At 42.6% G+C, this 26,481-nt stretch overlaps 1 protein-coding gene across 2 annotated transcripts in view; it reads left to right on the forward strand.

The window, feature by feature from the left end:
* The first annotated feature begins 17,602 nt into the window (after positions 1 to 17,602).
* The window catches only part of lcor (ligand dependent nuclear receptor corepressor), a 91,167-nt gene continuing 82,288 nt past the window's right edge, over positions 17,603 to 26,481 (forward strand). For both annotated transcript variants that reach the window (XM_088342158.1, XM_088342157.1), the window contains exon 1: positions 17,603 to 17,759. In XM_088342158.1, the coding sequence (XP_088198284.1) occupies positions 17,663 to 17,759 (97 nt within the window). In that variant the 5' untranslated portion in view covers positions 17,603 to 17,662. The remainder of the gene's footprint in view (positions 17,760 to 26,481) is intronic.

Consider the following 26,481-nt stretch of genomic DNA (forward strand, 5'->3'; position numbering starts at 1 on the left):
TTTACCTTCGATGTTGGCTGTTTGTAGACAGTCCTTGAAGACTCTGTTGAAACGCTCAATTTCACCGTTGGCTTGGGGGTAGTACACAGAGCTGCGACGGTGTGTGATGTTCCTGTCACTAAGGAATGCTTCAAACTCGGTCGACACGAACTGAAGGCCATTGTCAGTAACAATTTCCTGTGGATTACCTTCTCTGCTAAACACAATGGAAAGAAAAGTCATAACAGAGGCAGAAGTAACATTTGAGCAGAAGGCAATCTCAGGCCATCGGCTGTAATAGTCAATGAGGGTGATGGCGAAGCGGCAATCAGCAGGCGCAGAGTGAATAGGACCAACAATGTCCACAGCAACTTTTTCCCAGGCAGCAGTTGGGGTAGGCACAGGCTGTAATGGTGCAGTACGCGTGGTTGCGGTTTTGTCATGCTGCAAGCAGGTGGTGCATGATTTGATGGCGAGCTCAACGTGAGAATCCATTCCAGGCCACCAGTACAAGTCTCTCAGTCTTTGTTTTGTGCGAACTATCCCTTGGTGTGTAGCATGAGCAAGTTGGATCATTTTTCCCTGTAGCTGTTGTGGTATCACAACACGATGAGTGCCACGCACAATGACACTGTTCTGCAAGGCAAGCTCATTTTGCACACGGAAGTATGGCACGATGAGGGGGTCAAGGCCTTTTGCAGTACGAGGCCATCCCTTCTGCATGTACTGTCGCACCTTCTGTAGCACTGGACATTCCTCACATGCACTGGAGAGCTCATCAGCAGTGACTGCAGCAAAATCAGGAGACACAGCAGCCACCATCTCCAACTCCATCTCCTCGTGGTCGTCTGCACGTCCAAGGCCTTTGGATGTGAGTAGAGTGGTCAAAGGGCTATGATCAGTCCGTAAAGTGAAGTGATGGCCCCAGAGGTAAGTACGCCACCTTTCAGTCGCCCAGACGCATGCCAAAGCCTCTTTTTCGACTGTTGAGTAATTTCGCTCGCATGCAGTCAGCGTCCTGGAAGCAAATGCAATGGTCTGCTCTATGTCACCTTTCATTTGTGTCAACGCAGCACCGATGCCATAGTCTGATGCATCTGTTGTCACGACAGTTGGCAGGGAAGGGTCGAACAAGGCGAGTGCAGAGCTAGTAGCGATGATCTCCTTCACTTTGGAAAAGTTTGCTTGCACCTCTTCAGACCAGTGAAATGTAGCAGACTGTCTGAGTAGAGCACGGAGGGGTTCCACAAGCATGGCGTAGTTGGGGATGAACTTTGAGTACCACGCAGTCAGGCCTAGGAAAGATCGCAGAGATTGAGCGTCGTGTGGAGGTGGAGCTTCAACCACAGCCCGTACATGGCCAGGATCTGGATGTATACCAGAGGCAGAGATGAGATGCCCAAGGAAGGACAACTCTGTTTTCCTGAAGTGGCATTTTGCAGCATTGAGCTTCAGCCCACTCTCCTGTAAACGTTTGAGGACATCGTTCAATCTGGCGTCATGTATTTCAGGCGTCTCCCCACTAACAATGATGTCGTCCAAATAGCACTGTACACCCTTTTGACCAGCCAGGATCTGAGACATCATGCGTTGAAAGGCACTGGGTGCTGATGCCAGGCCGAAAGGCACTCGTGTGAAACGAAACAGTCCATCTTGTGTTATAAACGCTGTAAGATCTCTGCTGCTTGGATGTAGCTGCACTTGGTGGTATGCATTTTGTAGGTCAATCGTGGAAAACATTGTAGCGCCACGGAGCTCAGTGAACACTTCCTCAATGTGTGGCAGCGGATGACTGTCGATCACCACAGCCTTGTTTGGTTCACGTAAGTCCACACACACACGAAGGCCACCTGTTTTCTTGCTCACGACCACCAGAGGCGACACCCAGGCAGACGCGTCGACTCTCTCGATGATGCCATCATTTTCCAGTTTTTCCAGCTCCTCCGACACCTTGTCACGCACGGCATATGGGAGTCTGCGTAGCTTTTGCTGGACTGGAGGGACGTCTGCACGCACTTTAACTTTGTGTATAAAACCTGTAGCAACGCCTAGAGCATTTGTAGTGTTGACAGTGTAACTCATCTCCGATGCGGCAGGTGTTGCAATCTGCCCATCTTGTATGTGGAGGCGAAGTGCAGTGAACAGGTCCATTCCCAGTAGTGGAGTACCGTCAGGAACTATGTAGAAGTCAGTATGTGCACTCTGGTTGCAGTATGTAGCAGTAAGTTGAAGACAGCCCAACACTGGAATTGGCTTCTTCATGTAGGTCACCAGACGCACAGTAGGCTTTGAGAGAGGCAAGTGCATGAATGACTGTCTGTAAATTCTCTCTGGCAGAATTGAAACTGCTGAACCAGTGTCCACAAGCAGGTCAGTAGTAATTGACTGTTCATCATTCGCATGGAGAGCAACTGTACACGTAAGGCGCTTTGGGACTGCAGCTGTAGGGGCTACATGACACACAGTAAGTTCTGGGACAGTAACTTCTCTTACTGATCGAGTAGGAATTGCGCTGCGGCACACTTTACTAAAATGTCCAATTTTCCCACATTGGTTGCATTTTGCATTTTTAGCAGGGCATTTGGGGTCATTTGCTAGATGAGAGTTGGATCCACAACGGTAGCAGGTTTTGTGTTGATTCCTTTTATCTCTCGAGCGCTGTGTATGTGTACTGCTCTGATTCCTTTTATCTCTTTGTTGCACAAACTTCACAGGAGTGTCGGACACGTGCACATGAGTAATAGCATTAGCTTCTGAAATAGCAGATTCGACTTGTGTAGCAATAGCGATCGCTTTGTCAAGCTTTAAGTCCGTTTCCAGCAGCAAGCGCTCTCTGATTCTCGAAGAGGACATCTTCTCAATGAATTGATCCCTGATCATATCATCAGCAAACGTGCCAAAGTCACAGTTAGCAATTAATTCCCTCAATGCGGCAATGAACTGAGCAGTGGTCTCGCCCGGTCTCTGAGCACGCTGACGGAACTTGGTACGCTGAGCAACGACATTAATCTTCGGTACAAAGAAAATTTCTAGCGCATCACAGGCGGATTTGTAAGAAGTGCCAGTGTCAGGAAGGGAAAGAAAAATTCTCTGCCCTTCTGTGCCTAAACAGTGCAGCAGTAGTGCGCGCTTTCGTTTGTCCGGCATTTCGTTAGCAGTCAATGCTAGCAGGTAATTTTCGAACATCTGAATCCACGTGGAGTACAACATCGTAGGCTCACCCGGGGTTTCAAGCAAAGCAGGGGGTTGTGAAATTCCGATCCAAGTCATCCTCGTCGCCAATATGTTGTGTATGTAGTCGGGTTGCAGTCGGATTCAGAGACAGGCACGGACGGTACAGTCATAGAGTGTTTACTCAACTTCTCCTTCGGTAGTTCTCTAGCACAAGTACAAGGCTGCGCATAAGTATACAGTGACACCGCAGGAAGGGGAGTGTATTACACGACACCACAGATGGGAAGGTGACCCAAATTAAAATAAATATCTATATGCTAGATATGGAATCATTATTAAGAGGTAGGAGTCATTATTTCCGCAAGTGTTGGAATCCACTTCTCACAATCACCAATGTAGTACCAAAATAGTTGTGGGAAGTAACAAAATACCTATTTAATTTGTTTAGTTACTTTTTTTCTTACAGTTTTGCACGGTAGTGTTTGGATAGTTGTTTTAGTCATGGTGTATCAAAATGGCAGACGAAGAACAGGAACTCAGTGATCTGGTCAGCCACCTCGACAAAGCATCAACTCAGTATGAGAAGGAAATCAACACAGGAAAAAACATGATGCCAAATGACCCCCAAGGTATCGCCACAAACATCAACCTACAACAGCTTGAACCTGTCAAAAATGTAAATATCTTGGAGCTATCATAACAGAAGAGCGGTCCGAGCTAGAAATCACGGCCAGGATAGCTCAAACCACAACAACACTTGCTAGACTTGAACCCATCTAGAGGGACAAGAACATAGTGAAATCAAAGACCAGACTCAATTAATTGCTGGTTACTTCCATCCATCTGGACTTTCACAGAAAATCTGGAAAGGCAAATCCAGGCCATGGATATGCTACAGGAAACGCCAGCTACATAGCCCATGTGACAAATGAAACGGTGTGCAAGACCTTCAAAAGGCACATTTGACCTACAAAGAACTATTGTCAACTGTGCACAGACAAAAAAAGCAGTGGTCTGGTCATGGCACAAGATCATCAGGACTGGTCAATACCATTCTCCAGGGCACAGTGCAAAGGGGCAGGAGGAGAGATTGATTGAAATAGAACTAGGCTGACCACTTCAAGGAATGGACTGGTGCCAACATTTCCAAGACCCAAAAATAGGGCAGAAACAATAAGCAGTGGAGAAAGCTGTCCAGAGTTGCATCCATAGCGGTGCCTTGACCCAGGCGGTCAAGGAATCTGTAAACTGTGAATCAACATTACCTATTTCAGTGTTTCCCATAGGATTTTAGGAGACTGGTGGGAAGGTTGCTGACCCTCGGGGTAGGGTGTTTGTGTACATTTTCAAGCCTGGTGTATCTCTTAGAGCACTTTGAGACCACTGAATGTAATATAAATTGCTTTGTATGAACATAACAGGTTGGCATCATCAATAAGGGCACACAAAGGCATATAGGGAATATTTCAAATTTAATCTTAAGTCAAAAAGCCATGACACAAAGTCATTAATTCATTCACACACTCATTCCGTCCATTGTTCATTCACTCACTACTGACACACTTTGCACCCTGCCATTGAACATTTTTCTTGGCTTAGTAAAGAAAATTTCGATAACTGTACTAAATTAAAATCTTTAGGGTTTGGTCCATTTATAGAGACTCTCAGGCAGGCAGCAAGGTGTTCTTTTTGCAGTCTGTTCCTGAGGTCTGATTTGACCTATAAGATAAGTAACTACAATTAGTCAAAATAAATTAAAGTGGGAGGTGGCTTTGGAGCACACATTTGTACTCTACTTGACATTTATCCACCTTACATTCACATCAAATATTATGCATATTTGCCACACGTGTCAGCACTTCTAGTCATGCCCTTACCCAGTTCATTTTAGAGAAGTCCCTCTCGCAGTTGACGCGACTGTGGCGGTCCCGAACAAGACTGGCGGACCACGACAGTCTCGTTCGTTGGTGGGAAACACTGTATTCTAAAACGTAAGGCGAATACATATATGTGTGTGTGTGCGTGCGTGTATGTAAAAAAGTGACTTAAACCGTGACTGAGACATTAAATCTATAGTGGCAAAAGATTTAGGCAAGACAGATGTTGTCCAAGACGTTGTCGGTGTTTGTTGTTATTGTCTCAACCCTAACTCATAGGTCAATTCTACAACAAAAGCGGCTTAAACAGCGACTAAGATATTAATGATAAGGGCTACAGATTTGAGTAAGAAAAATTTCTTCAGCGCTTTATGTAAACGTTTGATGTTATTTTCTCCTAAAATTTGAAATCAATTTGTTCTCTATAGATGGTTTTCACAGCGCATCATTGTCTGCGCCATCAAACTGCAACCCTGGCATGATGGAGATACTCTGTACCGCAGGACAAATGAAAAAACAGACTACAATGAGGACAGTTGTGTATTGTTAACGTGATTTTCATTGTCCAAATAGGTCAGACCATGAAAAACACATAAAAATGACCTGTTTTCTAAAGTTATTAAAAGCCAGGGAGATGAATGCCAACATTTGTATGAGGAAAGGAGGCAACTGTAGCCCGAGAAGCTGAATACACCCGAGGAACATCAAAGTTATCGGACTTGGTAATGACATGAAGTTTCCTATACCAGGAGTAATGTTGATCGTGTGATTCAGTGTTTTTGCCAAAAATACACTCTTTTAGCATTTCCAATTGATTTTTTCATGTGCAAAGTTAATCATCTGTTTATGTATGCGAAATTCACTTTGGAAATAAAATTAAAATTAATCCATACACAAACTGCAAATGCATTGCCTGTATTGATTTCTAATAGATGAGTTTTTTACTCATGACTGTCTGTGTATTGTTGTGGAAGACTTTGAATAGCATGCAGCACATTACTCAGTAGCACACACATTTATTCAAGAAAGCCTGTTTTTTTATCTGTCTCATAAATATAATAAAACAACATTGTTCTGCATTTGTGTTTTGCATTTATATAGCGCTTTTCAAGTAAATGAAGACCTCCCGAAGCGCTTTACACTTTTCCCTTTAACCAACCAATATCAGTGTCAGCCATGCTATCGGGGGGCATTAGGGATTCAATGTCTTGCCCAAGGACACTTCGTCATATCGACTCGCAGGAGCCGGGAATCGAACCTGCGACCTCTTGACCCTAAAACGAGCGCTTTACCTCCTGAGCCAATGCTGCCCAAATTGAAAGTGTGTTATAATCTCTGCTATGGCACAAACAATAAAAACACTTTTTTCACCTTTAGAAAAGCAAATCAGTGGATTTAACACAATTTTAAACCTTGAGGCTTTACTTAAGTGTTGTAAGAGCAAGTGTCACTGCAGTTACTTCAGAGGATTTTTGTGGCCAGTGTTCTGCGGGCATAGCGAGAAGATCTGGTAGTTGACAATTCTGAGATATTTAATCCAATGGAGAACTAACTGGTCATCCTGAAGCCATGAAAGGACGACCCTCCATCCAATCATCACTTCTGATAAGACATCATTCTTTAAAGGTCTGACCTTTTGTTTTTGTCCAAGTCATCCTCTATATGCCTTTGCATCTGTGGTGGACTTTGCTAAACGTTTGGATTGTTTAGATCAGTGTTTTTCAACCACTGTATCACTGCACACTGGTGTACCAAATTGTGTTCCCGCTCAGTAGGCCTGCACAATTAATCCTAATGTAATCGACATCCCTATTGACGTTTTGCGATTGTGCAATTGAAAGGCACTGCGTTTTTTCTCAAGGATTTATAGTTTCATGTTTTTGAGTGGTCGGAGTTCTTGGCTTACCTGAACTGTCACAGTTTGAACTAAACTATTCAACAAAGGCGAGGCATAGTTTGCATGCAGTGTGTGCGCAACTGTGGTAGGCTGGTGTGTGCTTTCAGTCAAACATCAGGCGTTTTGCACAATTGGCCACCAAAACAAACAGCAACACGACAGCTAGTATCTTTAAGGCTTCGTTACATTGAAAATAAATTTATTAATTACATAGAACTCTGAGTAAAGTCAGAAGATTGCAAAGAGTGCTGCTCCTGACTTCTCCCAGACTGGAACCCAATTATAATCCCATGAAGCACCTCCTGGTAATCACAATTTTATTGAGCTTTACTGACTTTCTTTAGAGTCCTTTTATTTAGATTATACTAACAACGTAGCATGGCAGCGCAGTGGTTAGCGCGTGTGCGGCACAGTTCTGAGGTCATATGATCAAACCTTCCTGCGTGGAGTTTGCATTTTCTCCTTGTGCTTGCGTGGGTTTCCTCCGGGCACTCCGGTGTTCTCCTACATTCCAAAAACATGCATGTCAGGTGAATTGGCCGGTCCAAATTGTCCTTAGGTGTGAACGAGTTCAGGGTGTCCCCTGCCCACTGGCTGAAAAATAGTCTGTGTAATATAGTGTAATAATCTGTGAAGCCCTTTGAGACTCTTCGTGATTTAGGGCTATACAAATAAAGATGACTTGACTTGACTAGATGGGATGAGCTCCAGCAACCCCGCGACCCTACTGAGGATAAGTGGTGCAGATAATGTCACGAGACGTGGTGGCGTGGAAGGTGACCGGACCAGAACGGTGGCAGGAGGCATGAAGGGAGAACTCAAATGCGTTGACGATCCATAGGTTTTATTTAATAAAATAAAAGTCGCCCAATACTCCGGGGCAAAACAGAACAATACAGAGTTCCTCCGGCACGAACTCAACAGGACAAGGCATAACAGACTAAAACAGGACAAGGCATAACAGAACGGGATTGTGAATAATGAGTAGTAATGAACCAGCACCCGCCAAACCCAAAATCCAGCCTTAAATAGCAGAACAGCAATCAGCTGATCTGCTTCAGCTTGAGTTCGGGGGCGTGGCATACTGGTCGTCATGGCGACCGTGACAGAGCCCCCCTCTTAAGGGACAGCTCCCGAGGTCCCAAAAAAGAAAAAATTACTACCTCGCGCCCCGGAATGTTGACGATCGCGATTGGGGCAACCCTGCTCCCTCCTCCGAACACGCAGGAACGGGGAGAGGCAGGCGCCATCTGCGTCGGGCGGATCGGAATCGGCGCTCGGCAGGGGGGGTCTGGTGGCCAACTGGACAGGGGATGACAGACAGGCAGAACCGACGAGAACAGGACAGGTAAACAGGACAGGCAAAATCAGAACAGGTAAACAGGACAGGCCTCTACAGAAGAGTCGCACTCAGGACAGGCCTCTACAGAAGAGTCGCACTCAGGACAGGCCTCTACAGAAGAGTCGCACCCAGGACAGGCCTCTACAGAAGAGTCGCACCCAGGACAGGCCTCTACAGAAGAGTCGCACCCAGGCAAGGCCAACTCAGTAGGCGCCTGCCGAACTGCGCTCTCCAGCTCTCCCCAAGTCGCGCTGGGATCGTTCGCTGAGTTCTCTTTGTTGGCTGGTTCATTCTGTCACGAGACGTGGTGGCGTGGAAGGTGACCGGACCAGAACGGTGGCAGGAGGCATGAAGGGAGAACTCAAATGCGTTGACGATCCATAGGTTTTATTGCCTCCTGCCACCGTTCTGGTCCGGTCACCTTCCACGCCACCACGTCTCGTGACAGAATGAACCAGCCAACAAAGAGAACTCAGCGAACGATCCCAGCGCGACTTGGGGAGAGCTGGAGAGCGCAGTTCGGCAGGCGCCTACTGAGTTGGCCTTCCCTGCTCGTTCGAACCACGGCCCCGCCCGTCGTGGCCCTTGCTGTGCCTCGAATCGACTCACGGGAGGAATTGACGCCTGCCTGTTCGACTCTCATGCCTGCCTGCCCGACTCCCGTGCCGATTGCCTACTATTCCGTCTCCCCTGCGTGCCAGCCCGACTCCGACTCCGCTGCCCGTCGGGCCGACTCCGACTCCGCTGCCCGTCGGGCCGACTCCGACTCCGCTGCCCGTCGGGCCGACTCCGACTCCGCTGCCTGCCAGCCCGACTCCGCTCCTCCTGTTTTGCCGGTTCTGATTTTGACTCTCTCATGTCTTGTCTGTTCTGATTTTGACTCTCATGTCTTGTCTGTTCTGATTTTGACTCTCTCATGTCTTGTCTGTTCTGATTTTGACTCTCTTATGTCTTGTCTGTTTTGATTTTGACCCTCTCATGTCTTGCCTGTTCTGATTCCGCCTGTCCTGTCTGAATCGCCACTTCTGAACCTGAACCCCTGAGCCTGACTCTTCTGAATCTGACCCCCCTGAGTGCGACTCTTCTGAATCTGACCCCCCTGAGTGCGACTCTTCTGAATCTGACCCCCCTGAGTGTGACTCTTCTGAATCTGACCCCCCTGAGTGCGACTCTTCTGAATCTGACCGTCCTGAGTGCGACTCTTCTGCATCGGCCTGTCCTGAGTGCGACTCTTCTGCATCGGCCTGTCCTGAGTGCGACTCTTCTGCATCGGCCTGTCCTGAGTGCGACTCTTCTGCATCGGCCTGTCCTGAGTGCGACTCTTCTGCATCGGCCTGACCTGAGTGCGACTCTTCTGCATCGGCCTGACCTGAGTGCGACTCTTCTGCATCGGCCTGACCTGAGTGCGACTCTTCTGCATCGGCCTGTCCTGAGTGCGACTCTTCTGCATCGGCCTGTCCTGTTTATCTGTCCTGTTCTCGTCGGTTCTGCCTGTCTGTCATCCCCTGTCCAGTTGGCCACCAGACCCCCCCTGCCGAGCGCCGATTCCGATCCGCCCGACGCAGATGGCGCCTGCCTCTCCCCGTTCCTGCGTGTTCGGAGGAGGGAGCAGGGTTGCCCCAATCGCGATCGTCAACATTCCGGGGCGCGAGGTAGTAATTTTTTCTTTTTTGGGACCTCGGGAGCTGTCCCTTAAGAGGGGGGCTCTGTCACGGTCGCCATGACGACCAGTATGCCACGCCCCCGAACTCAAGCTGAAGCAGATCAGCTGATTGCTGTTCTGCTATTTAAGGCTGGATTTTGGGTTTGGCGGGTGCTGGTTCATTACTCATTATTCACAATCCTAGTCTGTTATGCTTTGTCCTGTTTTAGTCTGTTATGCCTTGTCCTGTTGAGTTCGTGCCGGAGGAACTCGGTATTGTTCTGTTTTGCCCCGGAGTATTGGGCGACTTTTATTTTGTAAAATAAAACTTATGGATCGTCAACGCATTTGAGTTCTCCCTTCATGCCTCCTGCCTCCGTTCTGGTCCGGTCCCCTTCCACGCCACCACGCACTCGTGACAGATAATGGATGGATGGATTGATAACAATGTTCAATAGTTGTATGCAGTAACTTAATGTAAAAATATGTTAATTTACAGTGTTCTACTCTACTTGTGCGCTACTCTCTTGTATGGTTGACACAGTAAATTACGTATTTTACTTGAAAAACACACATTTGAGAGTGAAAGTTATTTGCATAGCAATAAGAAAGACCTCAGTGTTATAGTTTTTCACAGGATCACCCTTCACAAAAAAATCAATAATTTCTCCTGGTCTATAACCCTTTATCTGAGCTAGGAAAAACTAAAGAGAAAACCCATTAAAGGAATAAACCTTGGAAAAGGGTCACTAGTGGCAGGGTCCCCAATCCAAGATAATGAAGCTGCAATGGCTGCTGAGTGGGCAATATTGCTCACAAGAAATAGTACTGTATGACGTTAGGTGAAATGACACCAGTCAGCTACATGAAATGGAGTGCTACAGGTAGTGTCCTCAAGGGAAGTGGTTCTCGGGATATATCCAGGTCAATTGCTGCAAGATCTTCGATATCAATATCTCTGGACACGTGGGCTACATTAGAACTTACCCCATTGTGGGAGAAGCTAGGCTCAAGATCCTTCAGTGGTCAGCAGTCAGGCTTGTCAATCTCGAAAAAGGCTAAACTTAAGTTTTATAGTGATGTAGATGATTGTGGTCAGTGAGACAATGCCAATGTGAGGAGTTTTTTTTTGCGAGTTTGTGAATCTGATTTTTGTTTTTTAACAGAAAAATGTTTTTTATATATATATATATATATATATATATATATATATATATATATAAGTGAACACATATTAGACCTACAAATTATCCCAGATGTCTGGAATCAAAGTTCCACAATAAGTATTTGAAATGTATTGTAATAAGTGACAGTCCAGCCATACTGTATGCATGTGCGTGGGAAGCATAAGTCATATAATTCTTTGGGTGGTGTTTCCACTGTTCGATAACATATATTGTGACCAGATTTGAAAACCGGAGCAGATGTAGTACCCACGGCGGTCGATTGATGCTCAACTTCTTTGGAAGCAGGACGGGAGGGGTGTTCAGTGTAGAGGAGAGGCTGCTGTTAAACGAGAAAAAAAACAAGTCATTGGTACTGAAAAGGATTTGACAAAATACTAAAAGATCATTCTAGAGAAAATATCGTGACTTTGGAATCATTGTTTATTTACTGGGGCCTGTACATTTATTTAAGTAAAGAATGTGAGGACTTGTGTCACATGTCCGAATTCTTTAGCACAGTTATTAATAAAACCATAAAACACCATATTCTTCAGATAGACATTTTAAAAATTTAAATAGGGCAAGGCTAATAGCCCGCTTTTCCCGTCTGCACTCTTCCAGATGTGACGAAAACCATAGAAGAAACAAGCGTTGAGTTTAATGTGATTATTTAAGCATGTTAAGCCATTAACAAAGGAGGGTGTCTAATCCTTCAAAAGAGAAGTTCGTAATACTTTAATTGGCTAGATGGCCGCATCAGTGCGAATGTCACTAATGTAATAATTCTTCCCTGACAGTGACTCAGGAGTTATTTTGATGAAAATGGAAAGGAAAAAATGCGCCCTGGATGTGATGGTGACTGATCTTACTTGAGCAGTGACTTTGGGCAGGAAGGAAATGGAGCACCGCAGTCAAGAGGAGACTTAGCTGAAAATGCCTAGTGGCAAGGTAAGATAACACTAGCATGTGTGGATATTCCGTTGATATTCAATTTAAAGTCTTTGCACTGTTACAGTGCCCTACTTTGTCCCAACTATTCAGACCATACTTCTAGGACAATAGCATGACAAAATAGTTAGCAAAACAACCCAAGTGTTAATTTATGGGCATCCTTGCTCAAATGTGGCATCACAAACTAGTGGCCTGGCACATACAAACACGATTTTTTTCCCCCCCTTTTAACACACTGCCATTGGCAAGTTCATCTTTCCATCCATCTAGAAATAATAATCCAAACTGCGCAGCCTTTTGCTAACATCTTTAAGCTGTCTTTGAAGTAGTCACAGCCAATGCCACAATAAATACTCTACTTTAATGGCACTCGAATAACAGTTATAATATTACACTCCTCTTACACTTTATCTGGTAATTGCAACAAATAAGTACTTTCATAACTACAAAAACATAGGAGGCCATTTTGCCAAATTTGTTGACTGAAACTGATCATTAAGAGTTCCTCAGGTAACACTGAATACCTTGCAACCTCAGCCGATTGTGCCCTTCATTAATGATTGCAGTTCCCCATATTAAGCGATAATAAACCTTACAAACAATACATGGCACCTCTTTACCCACAGCAAGATAGACTAAATGGCAGGGGTTTGAAGCCTATGGCTCACGGGCCAGATATAGCTTTTATGAGTACATATAACTTGGAGATACAATTCTAGACACGCAAATACTTCTATCTCATCCCAATCCTGATAAGCAAAGAGACGAGTTTGTTGCGCGCCTGTTGTGTGAATGGTTCGGTCCAGGATATAAAGGGCACACTGCCAACTACAGTTTACAGTCCAGGTGTAACACCAACAGACCCTGTTTTGGTTGTATGTCGCTAAGGGATCCTTTATATGGAAGCTCATTAAACAAAGTATGTTCACTGTTGAGACTGTTTATGATGGAAACCCACAAAACAAACTTAAAACACACTAAAACCCCAGCCAAGCTCACAGAGCAATTTGATTGGGTTAGCATTATGGATGGGCAGAGCTATGAAAACATCGCACATACTCACATCTCTCTGTTCAGCGCTGCCTGCACCAAAGGTAAATACTTTGGTATCCTCATTTGAAGTAATTTGTTACCTCATTATTATCTCATTAGCTGCACCGCTTATCCTCAGTAGGGTCGCGGGGGGTGCTGGAGCCCATCCCAGCAATCATCGGGCAGGGGACATCCTGAACAGGTTGCCAGGCAATCGCAGTATTTTGTTACATTTTTACAAAATAAATCTTCTTGCACCTTGTTTTGAAGCCATTATTTATGAAAGTCAAAATGAGCCTCAACGGTCCTAAGTAATTTCTGGAGGGAAACAAGTTCAAAGTCGCATGCAGTATTTGTTGATATGAGAAACCGGCTCTGACATTATTATTATTTCATAAATGTTATTAAATCATCTACCGTCACACAGTGAAATAAAATGTGCTGAAAATATTGATTTTGTCTGGAAGGGGGATTACCACTTGTGAGGCCCCTTCTCATGGTTTCTTTTTTCCTCACGCTGAGGTTTTGAGTTTTTCCTTGCGCGCATGTTGGTTTAAGATCAGGTAATGGTGTAATTGTAATCCTGTGCAGTCCTTTGAGACATTTTTGTGATTCTTTCTAAAATACTTGAAAAAGTAGTGGCACAGCAGCTGAATGATTTCATGTCCGAGAACAATCTCTTTGAATCAATGCAATCAGGATTCAGGGCTAACCACTCTACTGAGACAGCTCTGATTAAGGTAACCAATGATCTCCTACGGGCAATGGACTCTGGCGCATCATCACTTTTGCTGCTGCTGGACCTTATTGCTGCATTTGACACAGTGGACCTTAATATCTTGCTAGAACGGTTGGAAAAATGGATTGGTCTCTCAGGAAACGTCCTCTTATGGTTCAGGTCCTACCTCTCAGGTAGGACACACTGCGTTAAATATGGCGAATTGACATCTGAGCCCTTAAGTGTTACCTGTGGTGTTCCGCAGGGTTCAGTGCTTGGCCCCCTTCTCTTCAGAATTTATATGCTTCCACTAGGTGATATTATTCGCAAGTATAATATCAGTTTCCATTGCTACGCAGAAGACACTCAACTCTATCTCCCGATGGAGGAATCTGCCACACTAAACTGTGGAAATTTGGAGGCCTGCCTCACTGAGATAAAAGAGTGGATGTCACTCAATTTCCTGTGTCTTAACTCTGAAAAGACTGAAATGTTAGTTATTGGTCCATCTAAGTCCCGTGACTTATTCTCTAAAACCGCTGTGAACATCGACAATTGCCACATCACACAGAGCGACTCACTTAAAAATTTAGGTGTCATATTTGACCCCGATCTGTCCTTTCAAACACATGTGAAGAAAATTACTAGAACCGCTTTCTTCCATCTCCGTAACATTTCTAAAATTCGTCCTATACTTTCTCAGTCGGATGCGGAAATCATAATTCACGCGTTTGTTACCTCCCGTCTCGATTACTGTAATGCACTACTTTCCGGTCTTCCGATGACCAGACTCAAGAGTCTTCAGCTGGTACAAAATGCTGCAGCGAGGCTTTTAACTAGGACAAAAAAGTATGATCACATCACCCCAATTTTGGCTAACCTGCATTGGCTCCCTGTTAGCCTAAGATGTGATTTTAAGGTTCTCCTATTACTATACAAAATCATACGTGGACTTTCCCCCTCATATCTTTCAGATCTGATTTCCCCCTATGTCCCGGCCCGAAGCCTTCGTTCCGAGAGCGCCGGTCTCTTGGTGATCCCAAGAGCCAAGAAGTGTTCCGCTGGTTCGAGAGCGTTTTCCATCCGGGCACCGGTGTTGTGGAATGCTCTTACCCCTGAGATCCGATCTGCTGCCTCAGTGGACATGTTTAAGTCTAAGCTTAAAACGCACTTCTACTCTATAGCATATGAATAACCTAAACTTCTTATATGTAATAACTTGTGAAGCCCTTTGAGACTATTTGTGATTAAGGGCTACACAAATAAAAATGACTTGACTTGACTTGATTAAGGGCTGTATAAATAAATGTGCCTTGACTTGCACAATATTAGCATTCTACACTGACATTGCTTCCGAAATGGGTAATACCATATCGGTCTAACAAGAAACGAGTTAATAAAAAAAATCAGTATGATAATTATTATACAGTGTACACAATTTAAAGCCTTCAAAAAACTTATAAAATAGAAGGAAGTGGTTAGCGCTTGTGCGGCACAGTTCATGTCATGGGAACCTGTCGTGGGTTCAAATCCAGCTCCGGACTTCCTGTGCGGAGTTTGTATGTTCTCCCCGTGCTTGCGTGGGTTTCCTCCGGGCTCTCCGGTTTCCTCCCACATTCCAAAAACATGCATTTCAGGTGAATTGGCCGGTCTAAATTGTCCCTAGGTGTGAATGAGCGAATGAGTTGTCTGTCCCTGTGTGCCTTGCGATTGGCTGGCAACCAGTTCAAGGTGTCCCCTGCCCACTGCCCGGAGATGGCTGGGATGGGCTCCAGCCCCCCCCCCGCGACCCTATGAGGATAAGCGGTACGGCTGATGAGATGAGATGAGATGTTTAGGTTGACAGGTCAATGACAGATTATTTTATAACAAACAGGTGGCCTATGATTGGTTGTTACACAAACCAATGGCATAGGTTTGGTCTTGGCATTGATGGGGACATAGCGAATATTTTTAGGTGATCACATATATTGGCAGGTACAAAACAATGACTGCTAGGTATTGGTGGGGACATAGAAATTTTCTTAAAGTGATCACATAGGAATGACGGGAACACGTCATCTTCGTCCATGTCAAAACTACACCCTTGCCAAGAACCCTGAACAACTTGGACTGCATTTTCCTGGTTTCTCGACAAGATGGATTAATAAATATGTAGGATTTGCTGATTAAGCTATATAAACCCCTCCCCGTGTTTGTAAACAAGTTTGACATAGCCAAGCTGCGTGTGGATTGTTGGGGCAGAGGCGGAATTCATGTCAGTTTATACCAGCTGATAGACAGTAAAAGATTGGGCATTTTAGATGGTAACATCACAGATAAGCACAAGGTATGGAAAAGCAGCAAGATACAACTTTAATTTAGTGATCAAAGTCCACTCAGTTCTCAGTGTTAGTTTTATTGTTATAATTATTATCATTACTAAGCTCTACTAGCTCGCAGCAGTAGTAGCAAACTTACTGTCTATAGAAGGCATTGGTAGCAAACACTTATCCTATTTACACTTACTAAGGATTCGGCATTCAAGTAAATCCAAACCAGATCACCACGATTATTTACCAGATATGAAATGGGCACCACAAACGCGGATGATCCAAGTGATTTCAGTTTTCTTAGATGCTTGCCGCCACATAAAGCTTCTACGGTGCTTTTGAAAAGGCCTTTCATATACCTGTCAACCTGTACGGTTTTGCCGTCCAAAGTACGTTTATTATGCATTTTAAGACGTGTACGACGTACAAGAAAATCTGTACGGAAAAACGCAAATTTGTCAATTATGGGTACCATCCGGTAAATACCGATCATCACAAAACGGCAAATCAATCAAGTCTAACGAGTTTGCCGCGGTAGAATCTATCTCTGTATCGTTTTTTTCGTTGCAAACGAAGCGAGCGGTTTGATGCTACTGTGCGTATGCGTCTGCCGCCTGGGGATTTCCCATCATGCATCATTCCGAAAAAAAAAATATGGTGTAAGATTATTTTGTATTTTGTAAGGGAAAATTTGTACGGGCATGAGCTGTGGAGGTTGACAGGTATGGAATTGCGCTCTTAAAATTGTGATTTGTGCACCCTAACACGCAAGAGCTGGGCATGTTTTTTTTCCTAAATTGCAATTCTAAAAACGCAACTCAGCATAAAAACCCTCTCTCTCTCTCTTTTCAAACTAGTACTGCTACTCCCGCTATTTTGGGTCAACAATGCACACGCATCCTGTGGTGATCCAATTGTGACGTAGGCTGGAAAGGGTTTTATTCAGCGCACATAAAATTAATCAGATGGATTTGCAGAGCAAGTTATCATCTGAAGTTGAATTTTAAATCTAATTCTTCAAAATAAGATGCATCCTATATGATGTCATAACCGCACCTCTAAAAGGCACTTCCCTAACGTCCAACCACAACCATGACGGCCCCAACCCCAAAACAAACTCCTTTTGTAACGCCGCTATTTATTTACATGCGGCGCGAGCGCACTTACAATGCGCCTTGTCTCAACGCTTTAAATCCACCGGCACCCGCGCCCTTTGACACACATCGGCCCCTCTAAGCCAAGCTACATTTGGTGCATGTACACGACACGCACACAAAAAAGGCACAAACATCCCCGAGGACGACCAATGGCTGCGGAGATGCTTGGAAAGATGGAGGAGAGAGGGAGGGGTAGGAACAGGGAGGGAGGGAGCGATTGAGGGGGTATTCTGTGGTGGGTGGGTGCTACGAGAGCGAGCGAGAGAGAGGGAGGTATAGAAGGGGGGATGCTGCAGTCCGGTCCACTCACATCTCACTCCACCCAGCGTCAGAAGAGCGAGCTAGCGAGGGAGCGAGGGAGGGTGAAGCGCGCGCCCAGCAGTATGTGCGCGCCCACGGGAGGGGCCGACAGAAAATGGCGAGTCTGTGCAAGCGGCAGCAATGCACACTAGAGAGGCGCGGCTTTCGCCAGGAGCTTGACTCGTGGAGACACAAACTCATTCACTGTGTAGGTAAGCTCGCTTGCCATTCCGCGCTCGTGCGTGAGTGTGTGCGCGCGTGTTGTGGAAGCAACCCCACGGAGCTGTCATTCTGTTTATTTACATGTACGTCAAGTGGACGAAGGGGAACTTTCCGTTGAGGTTCTTGATGTCGTGTTCTCCTGAAATCATTTCTCCTATTTATTTCATTTAAATTCTAGGGCGTTTTGTTCCAGAGCTGTTTATTTATCGGGAGCGTCACGTGTTCTGCCCAAGTGGTGCCTCGGCCAATCAGCTCGGTCACTGGGCCCGCGTGCCCGCGCACCGGCCGGGGTTTTTTGGTATTGGGGAGGAGGAGGAGAACGTGCGCGCTCCCGATCTCCAAACATGATTCCCACCCCCCACCCCCCTACCTTCATCATGTCCTCTTTCTAATAGGCGCGCAATTGCTGCATTTGGGATACGCTGACTCTTCTAATTAAAGAAGACCGTAAAGTCACGAGCCGAATTGGGTAGAACTATCTGAATTAATCTGCTATCGTGCCTAATCCGCCACCTTGTCAAACAGGTACTTGGGGTTATTTCTATGTGCAGCAAAAACCATAGAGGAATGTGATGTTTTTGCAAAGGCAAGAGGTACTTTATAGTTCGGCAAGCTGTCTCACCAAGTCTCATGGGGAACCTCAAGCTTGATAGCGTGTTATTTACGTTCCGTGCAGACTTTTGGTGATTAAGGACTAAACAAATGGACATGATTTGAAAAAAGAGATGATTAAACCCAATTCTAAATGTTTCTTTCTTGTTTTTGAGGTGTAGTTTGAGTGTTGTTATTTTAGACAGCACACCCCTTTCTTGGTCCTCCTCCCCCGCCCTCATTTCTGGTGTATTTCATTAGCTAGCGTTTTAATCCGGTTACATCCAGCCGTCCCGATGTTATGTCAAGATTATCGTCCACTCCGCCGGTGATCCTACGACCTCGCCGGCCTAATCCGCCTTTTACGGCATCCTCAAGCGGGAAGAGGGAGTGTGGTACATGCGGCACTGGTGGGGATGGTTTCTAGTTTTTTTTTAATTCTTTTTTTTGGAGTAGCAATGTCCAGATGTTGCGCATTGAACCGTTTCGATTAATAGTGACCACTCGTCTCCTTCGTCAAAGAGATTTTTAGTCGGCAAAGCTCCTCTTGAGCGGATGATGAGGGAGGGATCTCCCTGAACAGTGTCACTTTTATTCCTCATCACTGTACGGTTAATTGAATGTATTTATTCCAACAAACGCTCATGGTTTGTTGTACGTAGTGCTACTTATTCTATGAAGAAGAATTTGACACAGTGTTTATAACGTACTCTATACATTAGTTATGATCATAGCTTTGGTGTGTCTGGCCTACATTTTCTTTGCATCATAAATAAGGCAATGGTATTCTCTAACGATGGGTGTAATTAATATCGTTTCCTTTATTTTATGATGGTTGGTTGGATCTCTTAACCACTAAGGTCGTTGGGGCACCATTTCCTCAGGTGTGTCTTGAGCAAGTACAGCCTAGTGGCGCCTATCCACGGCTTCCTATGTACTTGTTATATACTGTATGTATACCAAGATCCAAGCAGCAAAAAGAATAGTTTTTGAATGTGCATTGCTCTCATTTACTCATTTTACCATATTTTCCGCGCTATGAGGTGCATCAGATTATACGGCGCATCACCCAAGAAATAATTTTTTGAGATATATTTTTCATACATAAGGGGCACTGGAATATAAGGTGCATGGGATTAAAACTACAATAACAGCTAGGGTTACATAGGTTTAAATTAAAGTAATCTATTTCATAGGACAAAAATTAATATTCTGATATCTGGTTTCAACACTAAAATTAATGAATTCATAGATGGTTACTGTGCTGTACTCACTCCGAAGTACAGTATCTCCATTTTCATCAACTAGTCATCTAGTGAACAACGTCCCAAAATCTTGCTAACTATAGACCCTTTCATAGCCTACGTCACCCGTGACGTGACTGTCAAAGCTGGAGGCCAAAGAATATTCCGTGCTGGTCTAAACACTGCAAAAAACAAGTTTTCATTTCTGCTAGTTTGGTGTTAAAATGTCATCATGTTGTGTGTTTGGGTGCCAGAATCAGAGAAAAAAACGTTCGTGATTGTAAATTGAAGTTTCTCAGGAACCCAGCGGACAGCCGTGCAAAGACTTCATGTGTCGGAAATAAAAACAGGCACGTATTGCAAACAATCATTGGGCTCACAATCCAAGTAATTTATTAGTTAAATTATATTATTCATGTTCTTTTTGTAGGAGTAGAATCTATTAATGGCATTTAGGTTACATGCTCCCCGCGACCCTACTGAGGATAAGCGGTGCAGCTAATGAGATGAAATGAGATGAGATGAGGTTACACGCTAACAGTTAGCTGGAGCTAAAAAAAAAAAAAACCCAAGATACTTTGTTGAAATAATAGGTAATGAGGACACGATAGCAACAATTACAAGCGTTTGTTTTCTCTTAACTGATGGTAAGTGCAAACCTCAGCATTTTTTTAAGAGTGCCTCGGTCCAATCTTTTTGCTTTAGTGCACAGCTCTCCTCTTCTTTGATCAGGTGTGTCTGCTGGGATCCTGTAAAACTTCAGATTACGATCAAAAATGTTTTTTTTTTCTGATTCTGGCACACAAACACACGCCCTGCCGACAACTAGCAGCAACAACAGCTTTCTTTTTTTCTTCTGCCTTCTGAGCAGCGCAGGTATTCCTTTGTCTCCAGGCTAAGCCCCACCCACAGGATTCGACAAATTGTTTAAAAACAAATAAAAAAGTCTATACAGATACATTCTAAGCTTAGCTAAGACCTGATGACAACAATTTAAGCAAGAGTACATCATTTTGTACAAAATGTTGCCATAAACAAGAATCTTCAAGTCATCACAATATGTTTATGGGCGATTATTGTCCAAAGCAAAAACAAAGGAGAATTTTCAACTAGCGTTTGAAAGTTGGCGCTTCTCTTTTTTGTTTCATTTTAGCAACAAACAATTAGCACGTTAGCCACAAGAGGGCACTCGAACACAAGTGTATATGTTTCTCAAAGTCAGAACAGTTACAGCATGGATCGGGAACCTATGGCTCTATTCATGAGTACGTATGGCTTAGAAGCAAAACTGTTACCATGCAAATTTTCTCCATGTCGTTCCAAGCAAAGACCATTGTTGTGCATGTGAAGCTTAAATAAATTGATAATTATACCTTATACCATATATATAGGGCACATATTTAACTAAAGTTTCCAGTCAAGGTGTCACACCAAAAAACTCTTTAAGGGGGTACATCGCTAAGGAACCCTTTATTTGGAATGTCACTAAATAATCCATGTTCACTGTTAAGACACTTTATGATGAAAATCCACAGAACAAACTGTAAATATGCCAAAACGCTAGCAGAGCACCCAGAGCATTATTATTTCATAGATTTTATCAAATCATCAAATGTCACAAAGTGAAATAAAATGAGCTGAAGAACAAGCTTTCGTTTGGATAGCGAGTTCAGCGGTTTTGTTGAATTTAGTTTCAAAATATATGGTGTGGCTCCTCCCCCCCCCAAAAAAAAATCAAGATATTTTGCTTTTATGGTTCGAGTCAAAAAGGTTCCCGACCCCTGAGCTACATCCACCGTATTTTCTAGAAAATAAGGCGCACCAGATTATTTTTGCCAATTTGTGGTTTTTAAGTGTGCCTTATAGTCTGGAAAATATGGTAATCCTTTATTGATGCTTTCTTACTTTAAACAATAGATCAATGCCTGTGCTATGTACATTTGATTTTTACGGTTTTGTTACTTTACGGATTTGCATCATGCTTTGTGTTCTGCATTCCGGTTGGCAAAACTGTACCAAAGTTTTTGTTATTGGTCATACATAAATGTTTACAGTATGTAGTACATTTTTGTTGTTAAACAAATGCTTGGGCCTGTCAAAAGGGTTTGTTCTTAGATGTCAATGCATTGTATAGCATTTGTAAAAAATGAAGGTTTCTACTTCACGGATTTTGTGTGTCATCGGTTCATTTTGGAACCTAACCCCCACGATAAAGTAGGGATCACTGAATACTACCTTCAGCTGCAGTATTTGAATGCCATGCTACACCAAACTAGCTAAGCTATCTGTTAAGACTCCGCATCTATCATATCATGCTTTGCTCTCATCAAAGTCAAAATACTATTTTCTATCCTATGTTGTTGAACTACATCTGATTTTTAATTCACCCCGCATTTATCCTTCTGAGACATTGCTGACTTTTTTATTCATTAAGCTTCTTATTTCAATCTGACGTTACAGTTGCACTTATTGATGCCCATCTAAACTAATCAATTACTCTTACTACTTCTTAATTAAGCTTTAAAATTATTCATCCATGCATCCATCCATATACAAACTCTACACCTGTTTAGATGAGAAGCTAGAAGGGTTTAATTTTTATATAAACTCTCATGAATGCTGTTGGTTTCATGCAGACTGTGCATTCGATTCCTGGTCATTACTGTACAGTATACCAATTCTTGGCCAGTCCCAATCCCGAACAAAAATTGGGGCTGGGGGATTGGGTCACGTCAGAGAGGTTATATAGCGTTAAAACTGTGTCAAACAAATCATGTGAATGATTCGCTGTGGCAACCCCTTTCACTTTCTTATATTAGCATTTAACTGTATCAATTCATTAATATGTATCAGCGTATCCATCATGCACAGCCAAGCTATATATATTTCTGTGTTTCTTATTTAATGCCAAGTTTAATGTTACAGTTAACTATATGGTTAGCTGTAAAGTTACCCAATCCTTCTATCAATCAATTTAGCCATATTATCCGATTTTCAATAATTTCTTACTTTACAGTTTTCCTGTCAACAAATTATTGTATCTGTTTGCTTTCTTTATTTTGTGCTTTAAAAACACTGTTCTGTATAATGACATTTTAGTAGAGCTATTTGGCCATATAATAAGTGACCCACTTCCTGTTTTGTGTCCCACTTTGGGATACGTGTCATTAGAAGTGGAAGCGCTTTCTTTTAGGAATCCCAGCTCCAGGCATGTTTTCCCATGATTTATTTCTGCCCTTTTTCATTCCAGTCTTTTTGCCTTCCTTTCTTACTATCAGTCTCTGCGGCAGCGGCGGCTTCTAAGACAACATTTGTCAACCAAGATTGGATGCTGGCATGTTTTTAGCAGTTGAATCCAGCCTTACATGTAGTCGAGGGATAAACAGAGTATTTGTCTTTCAGCAATTGTCAGATTATCAAAAAATGGTGATGGATTTCTTTGTGGGCTACAGAAAGTGTTTTGATGACTAAACCTGTTTTAAATTAGCTGGAAGACAGTTCGACTTTGTTGCCTGAATTGTCATGGTATTATTTTTCGAATTTTTCCAAAGTCATTAAATCTGTTTAAATAGATGAATGTAATTGTGCCGTGCTACAACTAAACTATTTGGTTATTTCTAGAAGTACCACAGCCAAGCCATTTGAATTTTGCTACTTAGTATGCCCAAAGGACAGCCAACTGACTGGATTAGTTTCACCATCGATCTGCAAATGAGGCAAACTCTGGTGTGAACAACACAACTCAGTAATGACCAATCACATGCTAATGTGAAGAAAATAATATTGTTGGCGGCGTAACCAGCCCGTTTCTTTTGTAGTATTACTGTTGTTGTATTTTTGTAGTATTTTTGCAGTCTTATCAGTCTTGTTTTCGTAGTACTTCTGCAGTATTTTTATAGTATTACAAAACTTTTACTTTGTAGTATTTCTACTATGTTTTTTTGTAGTATTCCTTTAGGATATTTTTGTTGAGTTGAGTTGTTTTATGTAACAGCCTTTTGGCTGTCCGCTGGCTATTCTGGAGGGGTAAGAAAATTCCCGGGACTTATAGTTTTACAATGTTAATTCCTGACACGGCACACATTGGAATAGATTTTTCAAAATTATTTTTATTTTTTTTAATGTACATAAATGTCTCAGAAAACTTGAATATTGTTACAAAGATCTTTATTTTTCGTAGTTTAATTACAACATGTCATACATTTGGGATTCATTATCGATCAACTGAAACATAACAAGCCTTTTATTGTTTTAATATTGCTGCTGACGGAACATAGTCTAATAACCTATTCCAAAATATTAGAATATAGTAAGCCCTTGTTACACTTCAGGGATTTATGGCCAAATATTTTTATCCATACACTGGTACCTTGACTTACAAATTTAATTGGTTCTGGGAGTACTTCGTAACTTAAAAAACTTTGTAAGTAGGGAGTCATTCTGTATGTACTGTAAATGCGCTAATCCGTTACAAGCCCCTCAAATGTACAACACAATATTTTTGGGGGGGAATCCTAAAGAGCCTCAGAACATGAAACATGTTAAAATTAAATTACCGCCCAACAAACCTAAAACGAGAGGCACGTAATGTTGTTCTAGGAGCAGGCATGCGCACTGGTTGCCAGGCAGATTTTAAGCAATAGCCGGTTTGTTTACGCTTGGGAAACTCTGGGAGCGGCATATAGCAGTGTGTACTGTACATAATTTTTGACTTTGTAACTAGAGGCAATATTTTCCCGTTCAGGTACTTCGTTACCTGAAACTTTTGTATGTTGAGGTACCACTGTACTACCAGGGTCATGCTTATTAGGATTCTCTATAGGGTTTAGGTCTGGGAGATGACATTTATTCTTTTGCCCGTTGGTGTTTGATGCACAGTGAACCCTCATTTATGACGGGGATTTTTTCCAAAAATAACTCGTGATAAACAAAATCCACTAAGTAGAGACCTTTATTTTCTTACGATTATTATACAATTAAATACTATACCATACACTGAAACCAAAGAACAAACCATTTTACTGGCATAAGCATTGTTTCATTAAGAATAGTACTGAAAACAGTGTATTTTTTTATGTTTAAAAATAACTACTGTATCGTCAATTAATATTAAGCTTGGGACACTGTTTAGTCAGTCAGAATACAGAAGAAAATGCAAATCTTCATCGTAGCGAAACCATGAAAAGTGAACAGGGTTATAGCAAAGGATTACTCTATCATGAATATGCATTATGCTGATTATTGTTAAACAATTTCTAAACAATGTCCCCTGCCCACTGCTCAAATATAGCTGGGATGGGCTCCAGCACCCCCGCGACCCTACTGAGCCTAAGACCGCTTGGGTAATGGATGGATGGAATTTCACAAAATAAAAACATGTAAAGTAGAAAAACAAATGAAGAACCTACATAAACCAGAAAAAGAGGGAACAAAAAACAAAATCCATATTCAGAAAAGAGTCAGCAGAAGCGTAGGTTAGAAGAAGAATTCTTGTTGGCTTATCAACTAATCAACAATATTTAAATAACAAAATGCTTGAATTTGGTGGATTTTTAATGAATCCAGTATGAATGGAATTTTTGTTATTTAATTGCATCACAGAAAAATCAATTATTTGAGCACAGTATTGTTATTTTGCGAGATAGTCCTGTAAATGCTCAAAAGAGTCTTGTGCAAAAGACGACTGTCTTCAAATGCATCCATCGAAAATATTTGTAGTCCTAAAGCAAAGACTTTTTTGTGTGTATGTGCTAAAATAGATGCTATGTTCCTAAGCGATGCAACAAAGTAGAAGCTTTTTACTGGTTTATTTATATCAACGTGCTTGGAAAGAGTTAAACATAATTATTTATCTACAATTCCTAAATAAGTTAAGGAAAAAAGTAGTAAAAAAAACTATGTGCTAAATTTGTTGTGTGAATACTTATTAGCATGGATGCTAAACTACAGCTTATTTGTGTGTACTTTTATGATTCTTTGTGTGTACGTGTGATTGGCAGACTATTTTTCAATTGTTCTTTTTTTTAGACACCCCCCTACCTTCTCACACTGAATTATACACGCAGCCGTTTCACACCTAAAGTGTGTTTGTGAAAAGTGCACACACATTTAGCGTAAAGCGTTAGAAGATAAGAAGGGAGCCTAATCTCATCCAAAATACACTAAGTTAATCATTAAGCCAATTGGCAGGAGAAGGCAAATTTTACTTTGTCAGTTTGTGCCCGGTTAATTGTTTGGGCTTATAAACTAACAAGCTAGATGGTGTGATGGAGGTAGGTTTTTCATGAGTTGGCTCGATGTCTTTTGGTCAAAACACCACCTGTTACATGTTGTCTTACTGTTATTGTATAAGCTAGTTCCTGACATTGTATCATATCAAACAACATTTAACATGTATGAGGCAAAAAACAGTTTATTACCAGAAAATATTCTGAACATTTTTAGGAATTAGGAAGGAGGCTATCAGTTTAGGGCGAGAGATAACTTAAAAATCTTAGATCTAAGAACAACATTAATGTGTTTATATATCTATAACCGGTGTAAAACTATGGAACAATCTCAATGAAGACCTGAATCAAAGTCAAAATTTCCATCAGTTCAAGAAAAGGTACAAATATATGTTGCATAGTGTGTACAAAGGAGAATGACCATGAATAATTACTAGTGAATTTTACTTATGTATTAATACTGCTCAGTAACTTGAGGCAGAGAGATCTAGTTGTATGTTTGTATGTAGGTGCATATGTAAGTGTATGTATATATATATATATATATATATATATATATATATATATATATTCGCATCTTTGTGGGTATGCAGAAAGGATTCTATGAATGTGAATGGATGTAGCATGTAGCGCGTGTATATGTATGTATG

Source organism: Urocampus carinirostris, chromosome 8 (assembly GCF_059441175.1).
Source record: "Urocampus carinirostris isolate Australia breed hairy pipefish chromosome 8, RoL_Ucar_1.0, whole genome shotgun sequence".
In the NCBI taxonomy this organism is placed as follows: domain Eukaryota; kingdom Metazoa; phylum Chordata; class Actinopteri; order Syngnathiformes; family Syngnathidae; genus Urocampus; species Urocampus carinirostris.